Here is a 19,478-nt window from a genome sequence, read left to right as displayed (position 1 = left end):
GTGGATTAGATAACAGATCAAAGAACGTGTTGTCCACTTAGTTAGGAAAAGAACTGAGTGATTATTGATAATTAAAATGTATCAAGGATGGTTTTCTTTCACTTCTAATGTAAGTTTTGAATACCCAGGTGATCCTACATCCAGAGTTTCTTTCTTCAACAAGCCCGTTGCTGCCCTTGGACTATGAGGAGTTTGTTAGAGGCTGCCACCTTGGTGTATTTCCATCTTACTATGAACCCTGGGGTTACACTCCAGGTAGGCAATCCGTACCCTTAACCAGTATCAATAGGTGAACACCCATTCTGTTGATGCAGAATAGCTTTGCAGCCAGTTTGTTCTGGAAAAGAAACACTCCTACACCTAAAAGATTCAGTTTTGTAAAGAGCTGCGAACAACTAAAGAACATATGTGACATCAAGCTTAAATTTAGAAGCCAAACAGTCCTGACCATATATTGGGGTTCTGTATTTCAACGTTGCACTCCCAGAAGGCTTTCAGTTTAGCTGCTGGGAAACTCAAGGATATGTTTGCAAACATAGTGTGAATTTTGTGTTTAAAAATTCTTTTTCTTTCCTTTTTCTTCAAATCCACAACAAAGCATAATAGTGTTCATTGGATGTTTTCAGAGCAGCTCTAGTGTTATGGGACCTTCTGTCTGCCTGTTTCTTTTTCTTTTTTTCTCTCAAAGTGAGAGCACTCAAAGTATATTGCCCTGACACACTTTTTGTCTGTTTCTCTTGGCAGCTGAATGCACTGTGATGGGCATTCCCAGTGTAACCACAAACCTCTCTGGATTTGGCTGTTTCATGCAGGAACATGTTGCTGACCCTGAAGCTTATGGTAAAACTTTTAACACCATTTCAGAATATCACCTCTGAGTTAGGAAAGCAAAAAGCACAACAACCAGGCTGTTAATTCTCAATTTCCTGCCTTCACTTGTTCTTTGAGGGAGTATCTTCAGAGGTCTGACTATCTTGTTGTGTTGAACAGCTTTCATATTATCCAAACCCTTTCCGGATTATTTCTCTTTTGTTTCCCTTTAATCTTTTGTCTTCTTTATCCTTCCAAACTCATCACTGCTCATACCAGTCTGGAGTCTCCCAGCACCTCCCTTTAATGCCTCTGATTGCACTATAACACTCTGAGCCCTTCAAAAGGAGCAGTGTAAGTCTGTTTCTCTGGGAATAGTCCAAGGATGCACTGGGACTTTGAGGCCAGTGAAACACATCCCCACTAAAAAAACCAGTAGATTATCATGTACACTTAAAAAGACTAAACTAAACTAAACAAAATCCCGTGAATATAAGAGGAACCTACTTCAAATAATGATCTGCTCATAAGGGTTTAGAAATGGTTCCTGATTGGAGTGTGGTGAGGAGGAAGATAGCCAGTACCTGGTGTGTGAAGACAACTCTGCCTAGTCAGTCATTCTCTGTCTTAGCAAATCCTTCCTGCAGGACTGAAACCAAAGTGGTTGTCCATGTTTTCCATCTGGTGTGGTCATTGCTAATGATTGGGGCGTCCCTGAGCTACAGAGGGAGGCACAGCCCTCCATGTCCTTTTGTCTTAGTTAGCCAGGGCAAACTGTAGATGTCCCATCCCTGGAAGTGTTCAAGGCCAGGTAGTCTGGGGCTTGGAGCAACCTGGTCTAGTGGGAGATGCCCCTGCCCATGGCAGGAGCTTGGAACTAGATGATTTTTAGGGTCCCTTCCAGGCCAAACCATTCTGTGATTCTGTGAATATTGAGGATGTGCCCAAACTAGGAGCTCTTTCTAGTACCTTGGCCTTTCTGCACCATTAGGCAATGACAGCTCCACACTGCTGCCAGCTATGCCTGGCCTAGGGGTAAGGGTAGAGCCAACTGCAAAATTTAGATATGACTGCCTGGGTAGGACTGTCTTTGAGACCCTTCAGAAAGGTCACACACACAGAGAACAGGTCACTTGCTCTTCTCTGCCAAAACACAGATGTTGATGCTGACATAAATTACTGTACTGACACTGGGCACTTCAATTAAGGTACTTGTGCATTTGTCATGTCCGTTGAGACAGCTGAGGTCTAGTACCCTGTTCTTCCCAACATCCTGGTGTAAGGAAGGTGGCAAAAATAATGTATTAATCTCAACAAACTCCATAGAAGTAAAGCTTCCCTTTGCCCTCTCTCTACCAGAATTGTCTATGGACTGATGTGAGTTAGCTGTCTCCATGGAAACACTTGTATTTCTACAGGGAACATCCTCTCTCCTACAGGCTGGTTCTGGCCATGCACACTTATAAATCCTACAGCAAACTAGGAAAGCACTAGCTTATGGGTTTGTTTTCTTTTTAAGCGGTCAGTATTTTAAAAATTATGGGAGATAAAAATGATATGTCTTTATCCAGAAACTCGAATCCTTTTGGACATACTTATACAGCAACAACAAAGCCTCTGAGTTTTGAAGAATTTGCTGAATTTCAGCCTGAAAGGTAAAGAAAATTAAAATAAGAAATCCATATACCTCTGCAGCTTTCCATTCCATCAGAACAGTAACAAATGTTCCACTGATAGCTGCCTTTTAACATTAAAAAAATATGTAATACATGTGATGTTTGTAAGACTGTGACAGAAGGTAGATTGGAAATATGAGAGGTCAGATCCACTTTTCAGTTCCACTCATCTTCCACTTTTTGTGTCCTTCAGGTATCTACATAGTTGACAGGAGGTTCCGCTCACCAGACGAATCCTGCAACCAGCTGACCCAGTTCCTGTATGGGTTTTGCCAGCAGTCCCGGCGCCAGAGGATCATCCAAAGGAACAGAACTGAGAGGCTCTCAGATCTGTTGGACTGGAGATACCTGGGCAGGGTGTGTGAAACTGTGCAATAGAAGTATTAATAACTCCAGATACACAGGTGTCACCAGCAGCCTTCAGCATCACACTGCAGTGCACCTCTCACTGGTACCTTCACATGTCAGTGTGATGTTTCCATGCTCCAGTGGCAAGGAGACACATGACTTAACTGAACCGAGCTATTTCTGGTCCTAAGGACGTTGTAAAAAGCTGGTGTCACTGGCAAGCCCTACACTAAGTAGGATTTTTGCTCCAAAGTCACCTGGGCCTTTCAAAAATCCTACCTGTTCTTCCTAAAATTCTGATGGGCCTTGTGGCTCCTCAACACTCCTAAACTACCTTTGTGCCTTAAAGGTAAAGTAGTGTTTTTTATTAGACACAGAAAGAACTGCAGTACCACCTACTAGGAAGACAGTAGCAAAATGGTTTTCTCAAGTCCACAGGAGTAAAGAAGTGGATGCATATATCAGTTTTGCAGCTATTTTGAACCTTTTCCTGCTCTAATACCTGTGTGAGAACCATATTATTTATATGGTTCCCAACACTTCGCAAGACCTTGGTACAACAAGCTATTTTTTCCATGCATGTGCTGCAAACTCAGGAATAAAGTGGATCTATAAATATTTTTGCAAAATTCTTAAATACATCAGTAAACTCATAATTGTTACTTCTCTGTAACTATTACACATGCTTCCTGTGGAAGAATGAGTCCAAAGCTTATGTGTATACATGTGCACATTTAAAGATGTAAATTTTCCTGGTTAAAAAAGTCAGCTCTATCTTGAGGGATAAAGAAAACGTGTTACTCAATAAGAACTACACTGACCAAGACAAGCCCTACTTTCCATCTTAATACATCTTAGTCTTAGCAGAACCTTATTCAGATTCTGTTCCAGACTCCTTCAGTGTGAATCTAACATGCATGGCTCACTAATTCACAGCGAAGTGTTTGTTGTGAGCAGTGTTTGTTCAGCATAATCTTTTAGAAGATACTCATTTTATGTTCCTTCTCCCCCCTGCTTAAATCTACCCAAGACTTCCTTGACTTGTAAAGGCTTCTCTTTTATGTTGCAGTATTACATGCATGCCAGACACTTGGCCCTCAGCAGAACATTCCCAGAAAAATTTGAGATGGAACCAAGTGCTCCACCAAAGGTAAAGTCTGCTTTTGGAGATGAGTTCATTTGCATTTTAGCTGCTTTACAAAAAGAGAGAGAAAGAGCATGTGTGTGTGTGTGTGTTTGACAGAAAGACGAAGAAGAAAGTTAGCAAGTTTTGGGTTAACTAAAGGGAAGTAGGAACAAGTTATAGACCCAGTCTCCAGGCAAGAGTTGGAATGTGTGCTGGTTTTGGCTGGGATAGAGTTAATTTTCTTCACAGTAGCTGGTGTGGGGCTGTGTTTTGGATTTGTGCTGGAAACAGTCTGGATAACACAGGGATGTTTCAGTTCTGGATACAGCCAGTTGAGGAACTCTGTATTAACACATACAACTTGCTTCTCTCTGCCAGACGGAAGGTTTCAGGTACCCCAGGCCTTCATCAGTGCCACCATCACCTTCTGTCTCTCAGCATTCCAGCCCACACCACAGCGAAGCTGAAGATGAAGATGAGGATGAAAGATACGATGAGGATGAGGAAGCCGAAAGGGATAGGCAAAATATCAAGTCTCCATTTTCCATTGGAGCATTGTCACAAGGAAAAAAGAAGCAACATGGAGAATACAGGAACTGAATTCATTCTTCTCACCCTGGCAGTGTCTCTCCATCCATTCGGGTTTCTCCTGTAGGCTTGGCAAGCTTTGCATTAAGGACAGTGTGATATAATTAGAGGAATCTTAAACGTTACTTGAGCTACACTGTTGGAAAGCCTAAAATTATTTCACCTTGAACATAGTTTAAATGACAGTTTTTCTGTGCCCCTTTGAAGTAGAAGAGATTTCTCAAGCTTAATAAACCTAGAGAATGTGACAATCCCCTCAGGAACTTATGCAAACTGCAGATCATACCTTTGTCTACGTAATCATCTGTATTAATCATAGTCTACATGGATAGCTCCAATTTGGGTATCCCAAATGAATTTCTGATTCATTTATGTTTCCCCCTTTCCCCTTCTAAACTAACATGAACTTTAAGCCAGAGCTGAAAAAATTAGAGGAAAAAAAAAGTATTACACTGGAGAAATGTTGGAAGAGTTAAAAAAGATACACTGAAAATAAAATGGTCTTTCTTTTTCCTTATGCTGTTTATTGTAAGATTACATAATGTAAACAATTTTTTTTTACAGCACACAGAAGTGTCTTGATCCAGTGGTAAAACATACTTCCTGTGGAAAAATATAAAGTCTTATGCAGTGGGCATTTGAATTTTAGAGGCAAATGAAGTCATCTTTCTGAAATCATTTAGACCCACAATAAACAGCAGACCCTTTATTTTCTGATTCCTCTGGTATGTCTCTTTTATTGTTTTCATCTTGTCTTAGATTCTAAGTTTGTTAACAAACTGGTTTGGGAGGAAATGAATGTGACTTGGCTAAAGTGAATGACAAAATTTCCTTCAGTAACACCTTCCCCTGCAGACAAACCTACACGCCATAATGTGACAACATTAAAGATGAGTAACTCTCATGTTACTCATGAGAGTAACAATTGCCTCATTAGTCTATGATCTATTTCACTTCTTCTAGAAGAGATCTAACCTAAAAAATAATGTGAAAAGAGTTCCAAGAACACATCTGTCACAGATGAATTTTGAAATGTACCTGAAACTTCAAAGGGCTTGGAGAATAATTGAACCTCCCAACAAGAGCTAGACATCTCATTTGCCTTACAGAAAGCTTTCAGAACTATTTCAGTTCCTAGAGATGCAGAGGGCTCCTGAACATGCTCTTCAGAAGTTGATCTTGACATGAAGACGTTAGGAAGGAGATTCATCTTTCATTTTAGAAGCTTGTGCATCAAAATTTCTCGTGTTGTTCAAGACGTTTCCAAGAATTCCTGCTCTTCGGCAGGTATGATGATGTAACCTTTGAAGGTATTTACCTTCACTGTCAATCCCAGGGGGAGCCTAGATGTCCAACTTTGATTAGACATCTACCTTTCAAGCACTTAACCAACACTTGGTGACATGGTTCTTACTATAGGCCATAGAGGAAAAAAAGTGGCCACCTAAAACCTGTTTAAAGATTGGACATTCATTCTTAAGCTGATTTGTATACCTGAAAGACTATTCTTAGAAGTCAGGTTTGGGCTTTTATGGCAAATACTTAATTGGATATAAAAGGAATCAGTATTCTTTAGCCATTTAAAAAGTAATCAAAACAGTGATTCATTTTTCAGATGAAAGTGATGAAAGCAAGGATACTGCAGATATTTTCCTTCATGCAATTTACTAAGTGGAGAACAGCTGCATTTTGTGAGTTTCTTCCACAAAGTGCTTTTAGTCAAAGTTCCCTTGCAGAGTCAAAGAATCCAATGGCTGAGAGTCCCAACAAAAGAGCATTTTAAGGGCCTATTGATTGCAAGTTAATGTTCTCTTCAAAAAACCTGACATTATTACTTGTATTTCCAAGCACTGTTGTAGAGCAGAAAAGCTGTGTGTCTTTCAGCACGCTCAGATGCTTTGAGCACCCTCCTGGTGTTAGAAAGTGCACAGCTTCTGAGATGTGACTATTGTGAATGCTTTGCCTATTCTTCTCAGAAATGCTCTTGCAGCGACCAAAGTGACCTCTGCCTTATGCTTCTGTTAGTTCTGCCTTCAATGCCAGGGTTAACCATTAGCAGCAAAGCAATTAATCTGCAGCAAAACATCTCTGCCTCAAGAATTTATAGCATGAGATGGAATGGCTTTTCATTCAGTCAAGGCGACAGATTGCCTAAATTAAATGCCACACATTTCTAACAGTTACTGAGATCTGACAAGCTTGGTAGCAGCTATCTGTTACATAAGTGATTATCTGCCAGATGGAAAATACTGGGGTTTCACAAACAGCTCAACAACAAGGCAGAATGTTTATTCTGTTTCATGGTATTTGTAAAGAATTGTTTAAGCTAGAGAGCTCAGATCAGGAACACACACAAAAATCAGTCAGCTGAGAATGTGATGAGAACAGGTTTTCAATCACTGGGACAGTTAGAGGCACATAAATTTCAAGAGACTAATAAACCAAAGGATCTATAAGTCTTCTACTTTTCACCTTTCTAGTGGAAGGTGTCCCTGCCCATAGCAGGGGGTTGGAACTGGATGTTCTTTAAGGTTCTTTTCAACCCAGGCCACTCTGTGATTCTGTTCTATGATTCTGTAATACCTTTTGTCTGAACACTGACTGATGATACTGTAAAGGATGCTGAAAAATAACTTAGATTTCAAGTTCAAAGCCAGGCTGGAGGAAACCTTGAGCATCCTGGTCTAGTGGGAAGTGTCCCTGCCCATGGCAGGGGGTTGTGACTAGGTGAACTGTAAGGTCCATTTCAACCCCTAAAAATCTATGATCCCATGATGATTCTTAGATGCACCTGAAATAGTCTGAATATGTTTGAAACAAAGTACAATTAAATCAATGAAAGGATTCTGGTGGATATCATTGGCCTTTGGGTGAAGTTGATCATGAGTGTATTCTGTCATACAACATATCCTGCTGTTGAAAGATACGTTAGTGCTTAAAAATGAATAAACTAGGACATTTTGATTTCTCTGGTTATGTTCTTCCATGAAATGATACAGGTTATAAACAATTACTCAAAGTGCCTCTAACCCCAGGATAGAAAATGATTCCTCTGTCCCTTCAGCTGCATTTCTTTGCGTTGAGAACAAGCAACATTATCATTAGTGTGAGTTAACAAAGTTAATTAGCAGTGTCATGAGAAAGATTGGAGGAAAGTAGCATTAAAAGATGAAGAGCATGACTAGGGTTAAAGGTTAAAAAAAGAAAACATAGTTGCTTGGACACAAAAATCATGTGGCTATTCTTTAATTACATGAGAATTGCAGAGAGTTTTCCAGTAAGACCACAATGTTACATAAATAATGTTAAATACATTGTTATCAGCACGGCATGGTAATTAACAGATTTATGTATAATTCCAGTTACACAACTCGAAAAGCAAGAACAAAAAAGTACAGCAACAGTGCAGTCCCTAATGAGGCCCTGATCCTGTAAGACCTGTCCTCACACTGTCTTTAGGTGGTGGGACTTGCTCAGTAGGATTATTCAGAGCACACATTTCTGCATGGTTGTAACTGGGGCAGTAAGTGCTGTTGTCTGTTCTCTGTGGTGACAAATATCTGCCCCCAAAAAACCACTACCTTTGCAGTCAAAGATAGCTGGATTGTTTTATTATGTCACTGAACTTACTGACCATCAGCAGCTTACAGGGCCAGCAGTGAAGTGCTGAAGGAATCTGTCTTTATGAGAATTTAAAAAGCTTCAGGATACAGCTGGGTGGAGGATGGCAAAAGGTTTCCCAATGACTACTGAAAAACTGTTTCAGATGAAGTAGTTGTCCAAAAAGACAGTTTTAATTATCTTTTCAGGTAAGGTGGTACAGTGCATTTTAAATTTTAGGTAAGGCATACAAAATGGTCTAAAGAAAGCAGGAACTTTACAAATACCTTACTTATCTGGACTAGTACCTTTAAAATCAGTTCACACTCCCAATTTTGCAATGTCTATATACATCACCCTTTGGCATCTGAAGGGAGAATGGATGAAATATTCTGCTTACACAAGTTATGATTTCAGGGTCAATGCAATACAAATGTTAAAGAAATCTGAAATATTTCACAGGTTTGATAGATTGTCTGTCAAGTAGCCAGGGTGATCACTGTTTTCCTCTTCAGCTGTAAGACAAGACAAAATGGGGAAAATAAGTTGTAGATAAAGGAAAGTGTGGCCAAAGTTTTCAGGAGACAGATGTGCCTCAGGCACAGGCCTAGTATAATGTGACTGCTTAGCTAAGAGAGTCAGACGTCTCTAGAAATAATCACGCTTCTCTCATTTTAAATGTAGCAATTTTTCTGTTTGCTGAAGAACAAAGACACAAACCATGTCCAGAGGGGTGTCTTAGCACATGGCGAAAGTATTTCATGCAGAATAAAAGAATTATTTATTCTTGCCCTCAGTCAAGAGGATTCTAAAATCTCCTGAAAATGATCTTCTGAAAGTGCATAGCCTACCCAGGTTTGAATGTCTTATTACTCCCTGCTGCAGTGATGGCAATGTTATTCCACCTAGTATTTTCAAAACTAGCTGCCAGTTCTGCTTAGCTCTCCCAGATATGGCACTTTTTTCTCAGAGGGCTGTTGCTGTCCACCATCTCCTCTGGAAGAGCAACAGCAAGCAGGAAAATACCACTAAACTTTATGAAAATCCACCATCAGAGGATTTTCTTTTTTTGTTAGCATAAAAATGACACTTTCACTGATTTATCTTTAGAACTGCTCATGTATTTTGTTCAAAGCACTATGCTCATTTTTAATTCTGCTTTTCTCTCTCTGCAAAATGCCACTGGATGTTTTTGGTTAGCAGAGCTCTGCCAGGACAGGGAAGACAGAGCTGAGCACAGATCCTCAGCTCTACATGAAGTACAGCAGGAGATTTTAGGAAGTGGCAAAGACAGGAGTGGTCCCAGCACACCTGCACATACACCAGGTAAATTCTGGGAGGTGTTTCTCACAGCCTCTTTGCATTTCAGGAGAGGTGTTTACTTTAGGTAGCTAAGGAGAGGTGATATCACAAGGCAATTACTTATTACACCCTGTTGGTGATGTCAAAAGCAATGAAGCAGTAACAGGTCTGTCTTAACCACTCATCTATATGAAAGGCACAAAACTACCTCGTATTTTACTAGGGTTTTCCTTCACATTTCTCACTCAAGTAAAGTGGTGTTTTTTTCCCTTTACAATTTTCCTGTAATGATGGCAGTAATTAGTTGTCTGAATAAGGAACTCACAATCAGGACATAAGAAATAAAGGTAGCTTTTAGCCACCTTGTGTTCCTCCGTATCCTGATCCAAAGAGGGGAAGAGTGTAATTTAGACAAACTCCTGGGCTTGCTACTACAGCCACCCCAGCACAGCACAGCCTCTCCACAGCCTCCAGGGTGTATCCTCCTCTCTGTCCCCAGCTCCATTCCACCAAAAAATAGTGTATATACCTGAAGAGGTGAAAGGCAGAAGGACAGAGAACATGGATAGCTTAGATTTAGGGTCTCAGCTTGGTGACCTGTATATGTTCACCAGTTCAGAGTAATGGCTTGCAGGAAAGCTGGTCTAGAGAGAGGAGGTGGTGAGGGACAGCAGGGTGAGGGAGCTAGCAAACATAGTATAGGAGTTTTCCTCCAAGGCAATGCAATGTGTATGAAGGAGATGAGGAAATGCAAGTTATTTAAACCTGACTCAGCAGCTGGGCTTTGCTGGGAGGGTGTTGTGTGGAAGGAAGATGTGGGTTCTGAAGTTAGAAAGTTAGAAGTAGAAGCACATAATAGATGGTGATACTTCAGAGTCAGGAGGGTTAGACAATATCTCTGGGAGGCTGGGAACACATTCTGGGATATTTCAGGATATTTCAGAGCTCTGTCTCTAAATGCCACTGGGACTCCCTGTCAGCTGTGCCAGCAGCAGAGCTTTTGGGAGCCAGGTGTGAATCCCACAGCTCCTCTGCTGGGGCTTGTATGGATTCTTTTAAGCCTTTACACCAGGACATAAGATCCAATGAAGGAATGAAAATTTCACAAGCAAACAATATTCTGCAGAAAAGGTAGCCCCAGTATAGTTTTATTTTAGAAAAATTCAATACAAAATAGCCATTCTTTTGAATCCAAACCAGTAAAAGCAAATTGAATATACAAAAGTTTAACTACTATCATTAATCTAACTCATGTTCCAATCTGTGTAAATATACACTCTAACACACTGCACTCTGTGGAACAGTATCTCAATTCAAACCAGTCATGTTAGATCAATTTATCAATTTGTTAGTAAAGGAAATACTGATAAATCCTGTTTAGAAATCAGAATAAGACAAAACATGCATTTACCTTCTTGTGCTTTCCATAAGGAACTAAGGAACAGTGCAGCAGCTTCAGAGAGAGATAAAGGATTTGTGTTTGGGCTGCGTGTTTCTGGAATTATACAATCAGAGGTGCATGGTTTGTCAGTGCCTGATGGCATTTCTTTGCTTTGTTCTTTGCTTGTTTATTATTTCTATAACTAGAGACCCAAAGAGAAGAAAATACTGTTGTCCCCTTTATTCTGTAACATTCTCTGCTCTAAACCAGCTCAGTAAATAACACAGAAGAGATTAGCACTTTAAAAGGAGGTTATTTTGAAGTCCCTTAGAAGGTAAAAAGAACATTTTATTTTTTCATATGTTCTTTCCTTCATTACAACATTCTGTTTCCTCCAGAAACATTGTCTGGCACAGATTCGTATTGTCTACTTTTGTCATTTGTCAGTTCGGCACAATTAATAACTTGATTTGATTTTTTTTTTCCAGTGGAAAAAGAAAGTCAGAAGTACTGATGAAAATCCCACTGAACAGCCAGGTCAGTCTGGAAATTATGCAAATGAAGGCACACAGGTGCACAAATGAGGAAAGTCACCCAGTCTTTATCACATGCTTTTTGGAATGAAGGAGTTTAATTGCTTCCTTGAATACGATTCCAGGAAAGCAAATCCTCTCCAGTTTCCACAGATTTCTCCCACAACCTGAGGAAAGACTGATGTGCTACAAACACCTGTGCATTTCTACTTACCAAGCTGCATTCTGTCATACAGGTCCTTTCTCTGGCTCTCATCTGAGATGAATCGCCGTCCCTCTACAAAAGCAGTGGGAGAAGGGTGAAATGTGTTTTCATTTCATACTCCCAATACTCCCAAATACAATACTCCCAAATGTGTTGTAATTCCTACTTTACAATCCCTAAAGTACTCTTTGTCAAATACAAAATTACAGCATATCTTCTACAAAAATTAGAAGCATAAAATATATTCTCTATATTATATATCTGTGTGAGTGTTATATATATAATAAATAAAATGAGAAGTGCAAGTCCATCTCAGGCTCTTTCCAAGCCAACAACAGCTCATCCTGAACTGGAACACTTGGAGACATACTTTATTCCACAGAACTGGTGTTTCAGCAGTTTGGATCAAAGAACAAAATCTTCCTTTGGCTCTACATTTTGACTTTACATTTAATGCTTCTTCAACTCTGGACTAACAGCAGAAACTCAGAAGGTCATTTGCACAACCTTAACACCACAATATTGATAACAGTAAGTTCTCCTTAGAAGATGTTGCTTGTGGGCTTAATACCAACTCTGCTGCAAGATGCTTGTAGAAGGAATGTATGTTCTCCTATTGCATGAGAAGATGTTTCAATAAACCTTGAATGGGAATAAGGAATGATAACTACATCCAGCACATCTTAAACCCCACTTAAGATTGTTTCAGATAAGGAAACTCTTTTCCCAATAGTTTTTACAATCAAGTTTCAAACTCTATACATTTTTAGTATTTTGTTTTGCTTTTCTTCTGACACTTGTTTTTTTTCAATAACAGAAACAATATAATAATAATAATAATAACAACAACAATAACAATAACAATAACAATAATAATAATATTGCCAATGCCACTGTGTCAGAGACAAGAAAAAATAACTAATTAGCACATCTTTGCAGGCCTCAGAACTTCTACCTCCACAGCATCCTCAGGATCTGATGCTTGTGCGGAGCCAATCCAAGAAGACCAGGAATAATCCAGTGGTAGACAAAGTTATCTCCTCAAAACAGAAAGAACTTTGGACTTACGTGCACCTTTCAAATAGAGCATAGCCTGAGGAGTCCAGTTTCTCCTTTGGAAATGAGTCTTTATGCCAAAGGGAAAAGAAAAAAAAGACATGTCAACATTGCTTGGCTTTGCTGACTAGTGCAAACACTTAGCCAGCACCAACCTGTGAGTTTCATGGATGCAGCATGTCTAGCCTGAGTGAGCAGCTCACCTGAGGGGCACTCCAGGAGAAGGCAATGAAGGATGCTGCCAGGAACAGTGCCATTGCAGATGCTGTCAGTTTGTGCAGCCCCTGTGCACAGCAAAGAACCACAAGGTACAGGAAAAGCCTTTCAGGTCTGTAGATCCTCTCAATTTCAAAGCTAAAAGTGAAGATGTTTCCAGTTGCTCCTTTCTCCCTGTCTTGCTGCCAGTTTTTATGGTCATTTCAATGCACACTGCTCTGATTGGAGGATGAGTGTTAAATCAAACATACTATATTCTCTTTACTCATATTTATTAGAAAGTTTACAAGCTGTTGAGGACTGCTGTCAGAGTAAGTACTTTTTGTGCTCTGATTTACAAGGACATCAGATCCTCCAGAACTGAGAACAATGTACAAACTAAGGGGGAAAGATGATAGAAAGTCTACCTTGATTTTACTAAACCTCAGACAACAAGCAAATGTAGGGGACTTGCCTTTCCAAACAAACCAACCAACCAACCGGGAGACCAGATCACTACTTCCTCAGGAAAAAAGGGTTTGCAAGGTTAGCATCCTATTTTCACCAATTGTTACTACACACATGTCAGAAGACAGACTTTTTTGATTCTTGGAGATTGTTCACTGATGCAGCACATGCAAATGAAAGCATTGAGTGCGAATCCTCTGCCAGCAAGTTGCACCTCTGCTTGTTCACATAGACCACGTTGTTATTCATGTGCTGAGAACAGTGATGGGCAACAGAGAGCATCCAACATCACCTTTCACAGTGGTTTATTTCATCCTGGTTTTGAGAGCATATTGTGCTACTGATGTTTTTTAATGCAGTTGTTTAAAGCACATATATTTCTCTCAGGTTATTTTTAAGATAAAAGTAAAAAGCCCCACTGCATTTCCTAAATATTACACTCACATGAAAAAAAGCAATTGCAAACTAACTGTTTCCTACACATCAAAAAAGTCTCACTTACCTTCATACTTAGCTCAGTGGCAAATCTTCAGTCTTCTTGTCTTGGGATAATGTGTCACAAGATCTCCTACATGTTCAGGGGACCCTTTTTAAATCTTCAGAGTGAAGGTGCCCTCCCCTTCTGTGGCAGAGCGGAGGAGTCTAAAGGGACCTCTTGTCAGCCCTGTAGATGGAGAAGTAGAAGGTCTGATGATTCCTGAGGGAAACCTGTAGTCTTGCAGGAAGTCAGAGAAATGATTGAAAGATGGATACACTTGGAGATGCACCCCATTAACCAGGTGAATACCTCCTGAATACATCAGCATCAGCCCTGTGCATTTGCAATACATCACCTTCTTGCTAGATGATCGATAATCACAGCCAGAGCAGGTATTAATATGGATGACGAGTGTTTACCTAGGATAATCTAACATAGATCAGATTGCTGCCCATTGTGGGAGCTGGAAAAGTTGGTAAATTACTTGCCAGTTATAACATGCCAGCATCAAAAAAAGTTACTTTATCTAGTGTCAATAACTTGAGGTTATTCTTAGCGTGGTTTTAGAGGATGCTGTCTCATGTTTGATTCTCTAACAATGTCTTGCATCTATTATTCTTACACACCAGTAAAAATACAAAGCTGAATTTAAAAAAAAAGACAAAAAAAACCATAAAGACTGAACTCCTAATAGTCAGAATCACTTTTCTGTCTCATGGATTGGCTGGAGTAAAAGTCCAGATCATGGGCTTGAATAGGTCAAGTAGTGGAGAAGTAAACAGAAGAAATGCAGGAAGAGGGAATCAGAAAACCACTTCCATAAGCTGCTTCTGAGTGATTGTTGTTCTCATTGCAGTCATGGGCAGTGGATTTTGTCGTCAGGCAAAGAGCTAATCATGCTTGATACCTGGCCTTGCTTGCTCTGTAGCCATGGTTTTCATCTCTCCTCCTGCATATTTTCTTTGTTAAACGGGACAGAAGCAGAAGGAGAAGGAAAGCAAACAGGGAGCTAGAAATTTGCTAATTAGAAGTTTTACCAATAGAAAGTTTACTGCAGGAGCCTCACAGACAGAATCAGCCTGTGATGTAACAAAAATAGAGGTCAGCCCATAAGTGACAAACACATGCTCATGTATGTGGAGTCCAAGTAAGGAGTGTGCAGATAGGCACTGCTACAGCTTGTTATGAGCTTTTCCCTGGCATGAGGTGTCCATGGAGGCTGCTCTGACACACAGTGTTAGTGAAGCTGCAATTGCTGTCCAGATTTGGGGGGATATCTCTCTGTTCTCTGCACATTCCAGTCAGAATTGTTCATTGAATGTATAGAACTGGCATTAGCTGCAGTTCACTCTGGTTGTCATGCAAGAAACAAGAAGGAAGTTCAGGCTTTGGGCTCAGGCAGCTCTTGTGCTGGCTGGGAGCTGCTGTTATACCTCTATGCTTTTTTAAAGGCCATGCCATGATGCACCCCAGCAGGCAGAAGGGATTCTACTTGCATCTACTTCAATGTACATTTTCCCTGCTCTTTTCCTCTCGCTCTGACAGATCAGAGACATTTCTTGATGATGTTTAACCCTTAGCCTTATAAGGAGACTATGCATTGCATCCAGGAGACATTTAACATTCAGAGACTTGGGAAAGCTAAAGCTGTTCACCTATCCCTTCTGGAATGACTTTTGAGCTTTTTTTTATGCACAGACCACAGGGCTGGAATCAAAACATACAGCTGAACCTGTGAAAATTAACCCCCTGCCTTTGGTATTAGTAAATTTAAAGTATAATCTCTTCACAATTCTCCCTGTGGATCAAAGCCAAATTGTGTTTGGCACTGAAAATAAGCCCTGGTTTTCCTGCCACTGGAATGAGACAAGTTAACGCAAAATGAGCTGTGAAGACAACCAGCTCAACCCCTCCTGCTGGAACTGGGGAGAAGAGGAAGGGAATGAGTGGCATAGAGAAAACTTTATGTTGTTACCACACTGCAGAAAGAAAACTTCAGCTTTTCTTAATTTTTTGACCACTTTACAAAGAAAGTCTGAGCTGCTCTGAGCTGGTGTTGCTGGAGTCTCTCTTTCGAACCTGACTATATTCCCAGAGTCCCAGTGGCTCCCTTGTAGAGACTGGGACTTGTTTGAAGCAGCTTGAGAGGCATTAGGGAGCTGAACTGGATAAGTCAAAACCTGAACTGAGTTATGGTGGGGTCAGGTGACCATCAGCTCAGGAGAAAATGCAGGAGTTAATTAAATGGGTTTAATACTGTACCATCAGATGTCTCCATGGCACCAAGGTGACCCAAAGTGAAGGGTTTAGTTTCATAGCAAAAGACAAACCCCATCCAGGATCCCTGAGACATGCATATGGGACTACCAGCTGTGACACAGGACCTGTGAGACACCCAGGACTTGTGGAGAAGCAACTGAAGGACAGGAAAAATCCCTAGGGCACCTAAAATATCGCTAATTGCTTTTGACTAGGAACAGAGTGGAGGGCAATAGGGCTTCAAAGAGCATCCTCTGGCCACAGGGTGCAGAGCATTGGGAGAGGACTGAATTCCCTCTGGAGGTGTCTGTGTCTCTTCACTGGCTTCAGACAGCACTTTACACAGACAACATGAGGTGAAATGAACCCAATCCCAAACTGAATTTCCATAAGCTTGGTGGGTTTTTTCAAAAGGTTTTTATTTTACCCTTAAATTCTCTATGTCTTTGTGACTTAGGGCTCTAAATCCATTTATTTGACTATGATCTGTGACTCCAAGTTGCTTTGGTGTTTAAAAAAAAGTATTTCAAAACCGTCTTCTGGGAATCTTGGTTGCTAGCTGGGGTTAAACCACAACAAAAATGTCTGTGTGCATAACAAAGAATTCTGGTTTGTCACTTCTACTTTAGTGATCCAAATTTCAAAGACTCTTCTCCCTTCAGAGCTCTTTCTTGTCATGACACTATGAGAAGGTGGCCATCTCACTCCTCCCAGAAATCCAACCACTTCTAGGATGGCATATGTGACACGATTTATTTGCAAACAGCAGCAGGAGGCAATATTTTGGGAAGGAAATGCATGTACTGAGAGTGTTTGCATTCACAGAATAAATGTGGATGTGTATGGGCATATGTGAGCTTGTACTCTTGGAAAATGAAGTAGCCTATAATTGGGTTATGGATCATAACACACTAAAAAACTACAGCACTTTAGGATGATGAGCTGTACACAAAATGCTCATTGTCAGTGCTGCCATTTCTCAGCTGATTCACAGAGAGGAGGAAGTGGCTTTGGCATGTAATCAATACCCTGAGTGAGGGAAGTAGAGTGAAGCTTGCTAGAGCAGCAGGACCCCTTATTAGAAAGAGCAAACCTATTCTTACTCTTAAAGATGATCTAAAGGGCAGAGACTGCTTATCCTGACACTGTAAATGATCAAAAGCCAATTTCTGGTATTGAAGTTCAGTGCTGAGATGGGTGAAAAAGTTCTTGTGTGGTGGAGTTGGAACTAGCAGGGTCAGACCTACATCACTGACTTGCGTCATAGCCATGTACTTTCCCAGATATTTCCCTAAAAACACAGGCTACACTCATTGTGCCTGACTATTTTTAAACTGCTGGTAAGGACACCAGTGATCCATGGCTTGCTCTTGAGCAAAAGGTGTAGCTGTTGTGTGTAGGTGGTCACTAGGTACGTCAGCAAATATGATATTCTGATACTGCCGAGGCATAAATCTCCTGAAACTTATGACCTTTGTCTTGTGCTTATTCTCATTTCCTTTGGTTTTGGGGTGGTTTTTTTCCTGCTGTTTTGTTAATTCTCTGGGAAATGCATCTCACTTTTGCCTGGCACCTGAACATCACCTAGTACAGAGTAGTTCTGGCTCATACACACTAACCTTAGTAGCATCTTAGAAGCTTGTGAAATATCATGGCAGAGTCTGTAAAGTAGGAGATTGCCAACAAAGAACTTTGCATTTAATTTGCAGTAAGGGGATTTAAATTAGATAGTGAGGCAAGATTTCTACCAGTAGCACAGTCCAATATAACTAGGTTGCCTTGGAAGGTTGTGGATTTATTATCACTGAGAAACTCAGAGAACAGATTAGCCAAACCCTTCTTAGGACTCATTATAAACTGATCCTGTCCAGACAGATGGTGATGAACCATATGACCTTTTAACATCTTTTAGGACATTTTGTGATCTTTCAAAGCTGACTTTGGATTTTAACTTCATTCATCCCACTCAGACTAGGGGAAGATTTGTGTCCAAGTTCTGTATTCACCTTGTAAAACCTATTGACTAAGCAAATCTTATCTGCAGTCCATCAGTACAGTTTATGTCACACAAACATATTTGTCAGTATTATGTTTCAGACTAGGCCCTAACTCACAGAATCATAGAGCAGTTTGTGTTGGAAGCCACCTCTCAAGTTCATCTGGTCTAACTCCCCCTGCAATGAGCAGGGACGTCTTCAGCTTCTCTGGGAAGGTGTATTTTCAAGGTGCAGCTCTGAAGGTGAGAGACACTTTCTGGTGTAAACCAGGTGCATGATTACAGAGGCCATTAGTTGCTGGCCCAAAATCTATTGAACTCCTCTACTGCACATTCAGCACCACAATGTCTGCAGGTCTGATTCCAGCTCTAGTGCAAGTTGCTAGGGTTGCTTTTCTTATTTTCTCTAGACTGTATGAGAAGAACTGTGCTAAACACTACTTGAGGTATAGAACAAAATGTAGAAAAGCCAATCTTATAGAGATCACATAAATCCCTCACATGAGAGAGGTAACAGAGACTGTTGAGGACTAAGGAGTGAGCAGAGCTGCAGTCAGGTCCAGGCACTGCTGTCCTCTCTGTGTTTATGAAAGAGAAGCAAGTTCAAAGGCAAATTGTAAGTAAAAGTTAAATATGTGGGCTGAGGGATATTTGAAAGTATGAGGAAAGAGTAGAAATCCACAAATATTTGAGAGGTGTAAAGGTCTCAGAAGGAGGTTTTACTTTTGAAGTTCAGTGAACCATAGGATAGTATTACATTTTTTTTCAGTAATAGATATGACTGGGGCAAACACCAGGAAAAAAAAAAGACCAGCTGAAAAACAGTTTTCTTCAGTTTGCAAGCTGGAAAAGAGGTCTGACCATCTAAGCATAAGCATTTACAAAATATGTTAGCAGAAGCTGTACAGCTCTTCGGACAGGCAGGTCCTACTGAACATATCTTTCAGGACATACCTTTCTGCAATGACACAAGCACTGAAGGCCAAGGAGTCATCTGACCTTTTCTTCCACCCCCATGAACTTGACAAAGAGGATTTTTTGTCAATTCTTTGTCAAGAAGCTACATAGTGGGCTAGGAAATACACAGAGAATTACGCATGCAGTCACCTCCTCTTGGCTGAGCAGTATCTTTGCCACAGTCTCACCCATGGAGCTGGACAAGGAATACACACTGCTGCTGAGGCTGGATGAAGATAATTTGTGGTAAAGAGTGGATGGAATTGGGAGACACAAAAATAGGCAAGTCATGCTGAGACACTGCATGATAACCTGACCTGATCTAGTGGAAGGTGTCTCTACCCATGGCAGAGGGTTGAAAGTAGATGATCTTAAAAGTCCCTTCCAACCCAAACCATTCTATGATTTCTATAGAAGAAAGAATGTCTAAGTCAAGAACACCCATATGCTAAAAAAGCCAAAACTGATCGCATCAGCTCCATGGACTTTGGTAATGCTGC

General features: G+C 40.5%; 1 protein-coding gene across 2 annotated transcripts in view; it reads left to right on the top strand.

Moving 5' to 3' along the window:
• The window catches only part of GYS2 (glycogen synthase 2 (liver)), a 34,483-nt gene extending 29,923 nt beyond the window's left edge, over positions 1-4,560 (top strand). For both annotated transcript variants that reach the window (XM_009077457.1, XM_009077458.1), the window contains 5 exons: positions 129-255; positions 745-840; positions 2,680-2,843; positions 3,904-3,984; positions 4,339-4,560. In XM_009077457.1, coding sequence (XP_009075705.1) covers positions 129-255; positions 745-840; positions 2,680-2,843; positions 3,904-3,984; positions 4,339-4,560 — 690 coding nt within the window. The remainder of the gene's footprint in view (positions 1-128; positions 256-744; positions 841-2,679; positions 2,844-3,903; positions 3,985-4,338) is intronic.
• The last annotated feature ends 14,918 nt before the right edge of the window (positions 4,561-19,478 follow it).

This window comes from Acanthisitta chloris, unplaced genomic scaffold (genome assembly GCF_000695815.1).
Source record: "Acanthisitta chloris isolate BGI_N310 unplaced genomic scaffold, ASM69581v1 scaffold11806, whole genome shotgun sequence".
Classification (NCBI taxonomy): domain Eukaryota; kingdom Metazoa; phylum Chordata; class Aves; order Passeriformes; family Acanthisittidae; genus Acanthisitta; species Acanthisitta chloris.
Note: the sequence above shows the minus strand (reverse complement) of the source record. Positions and strands in the feature narration are given on the sequence as shown.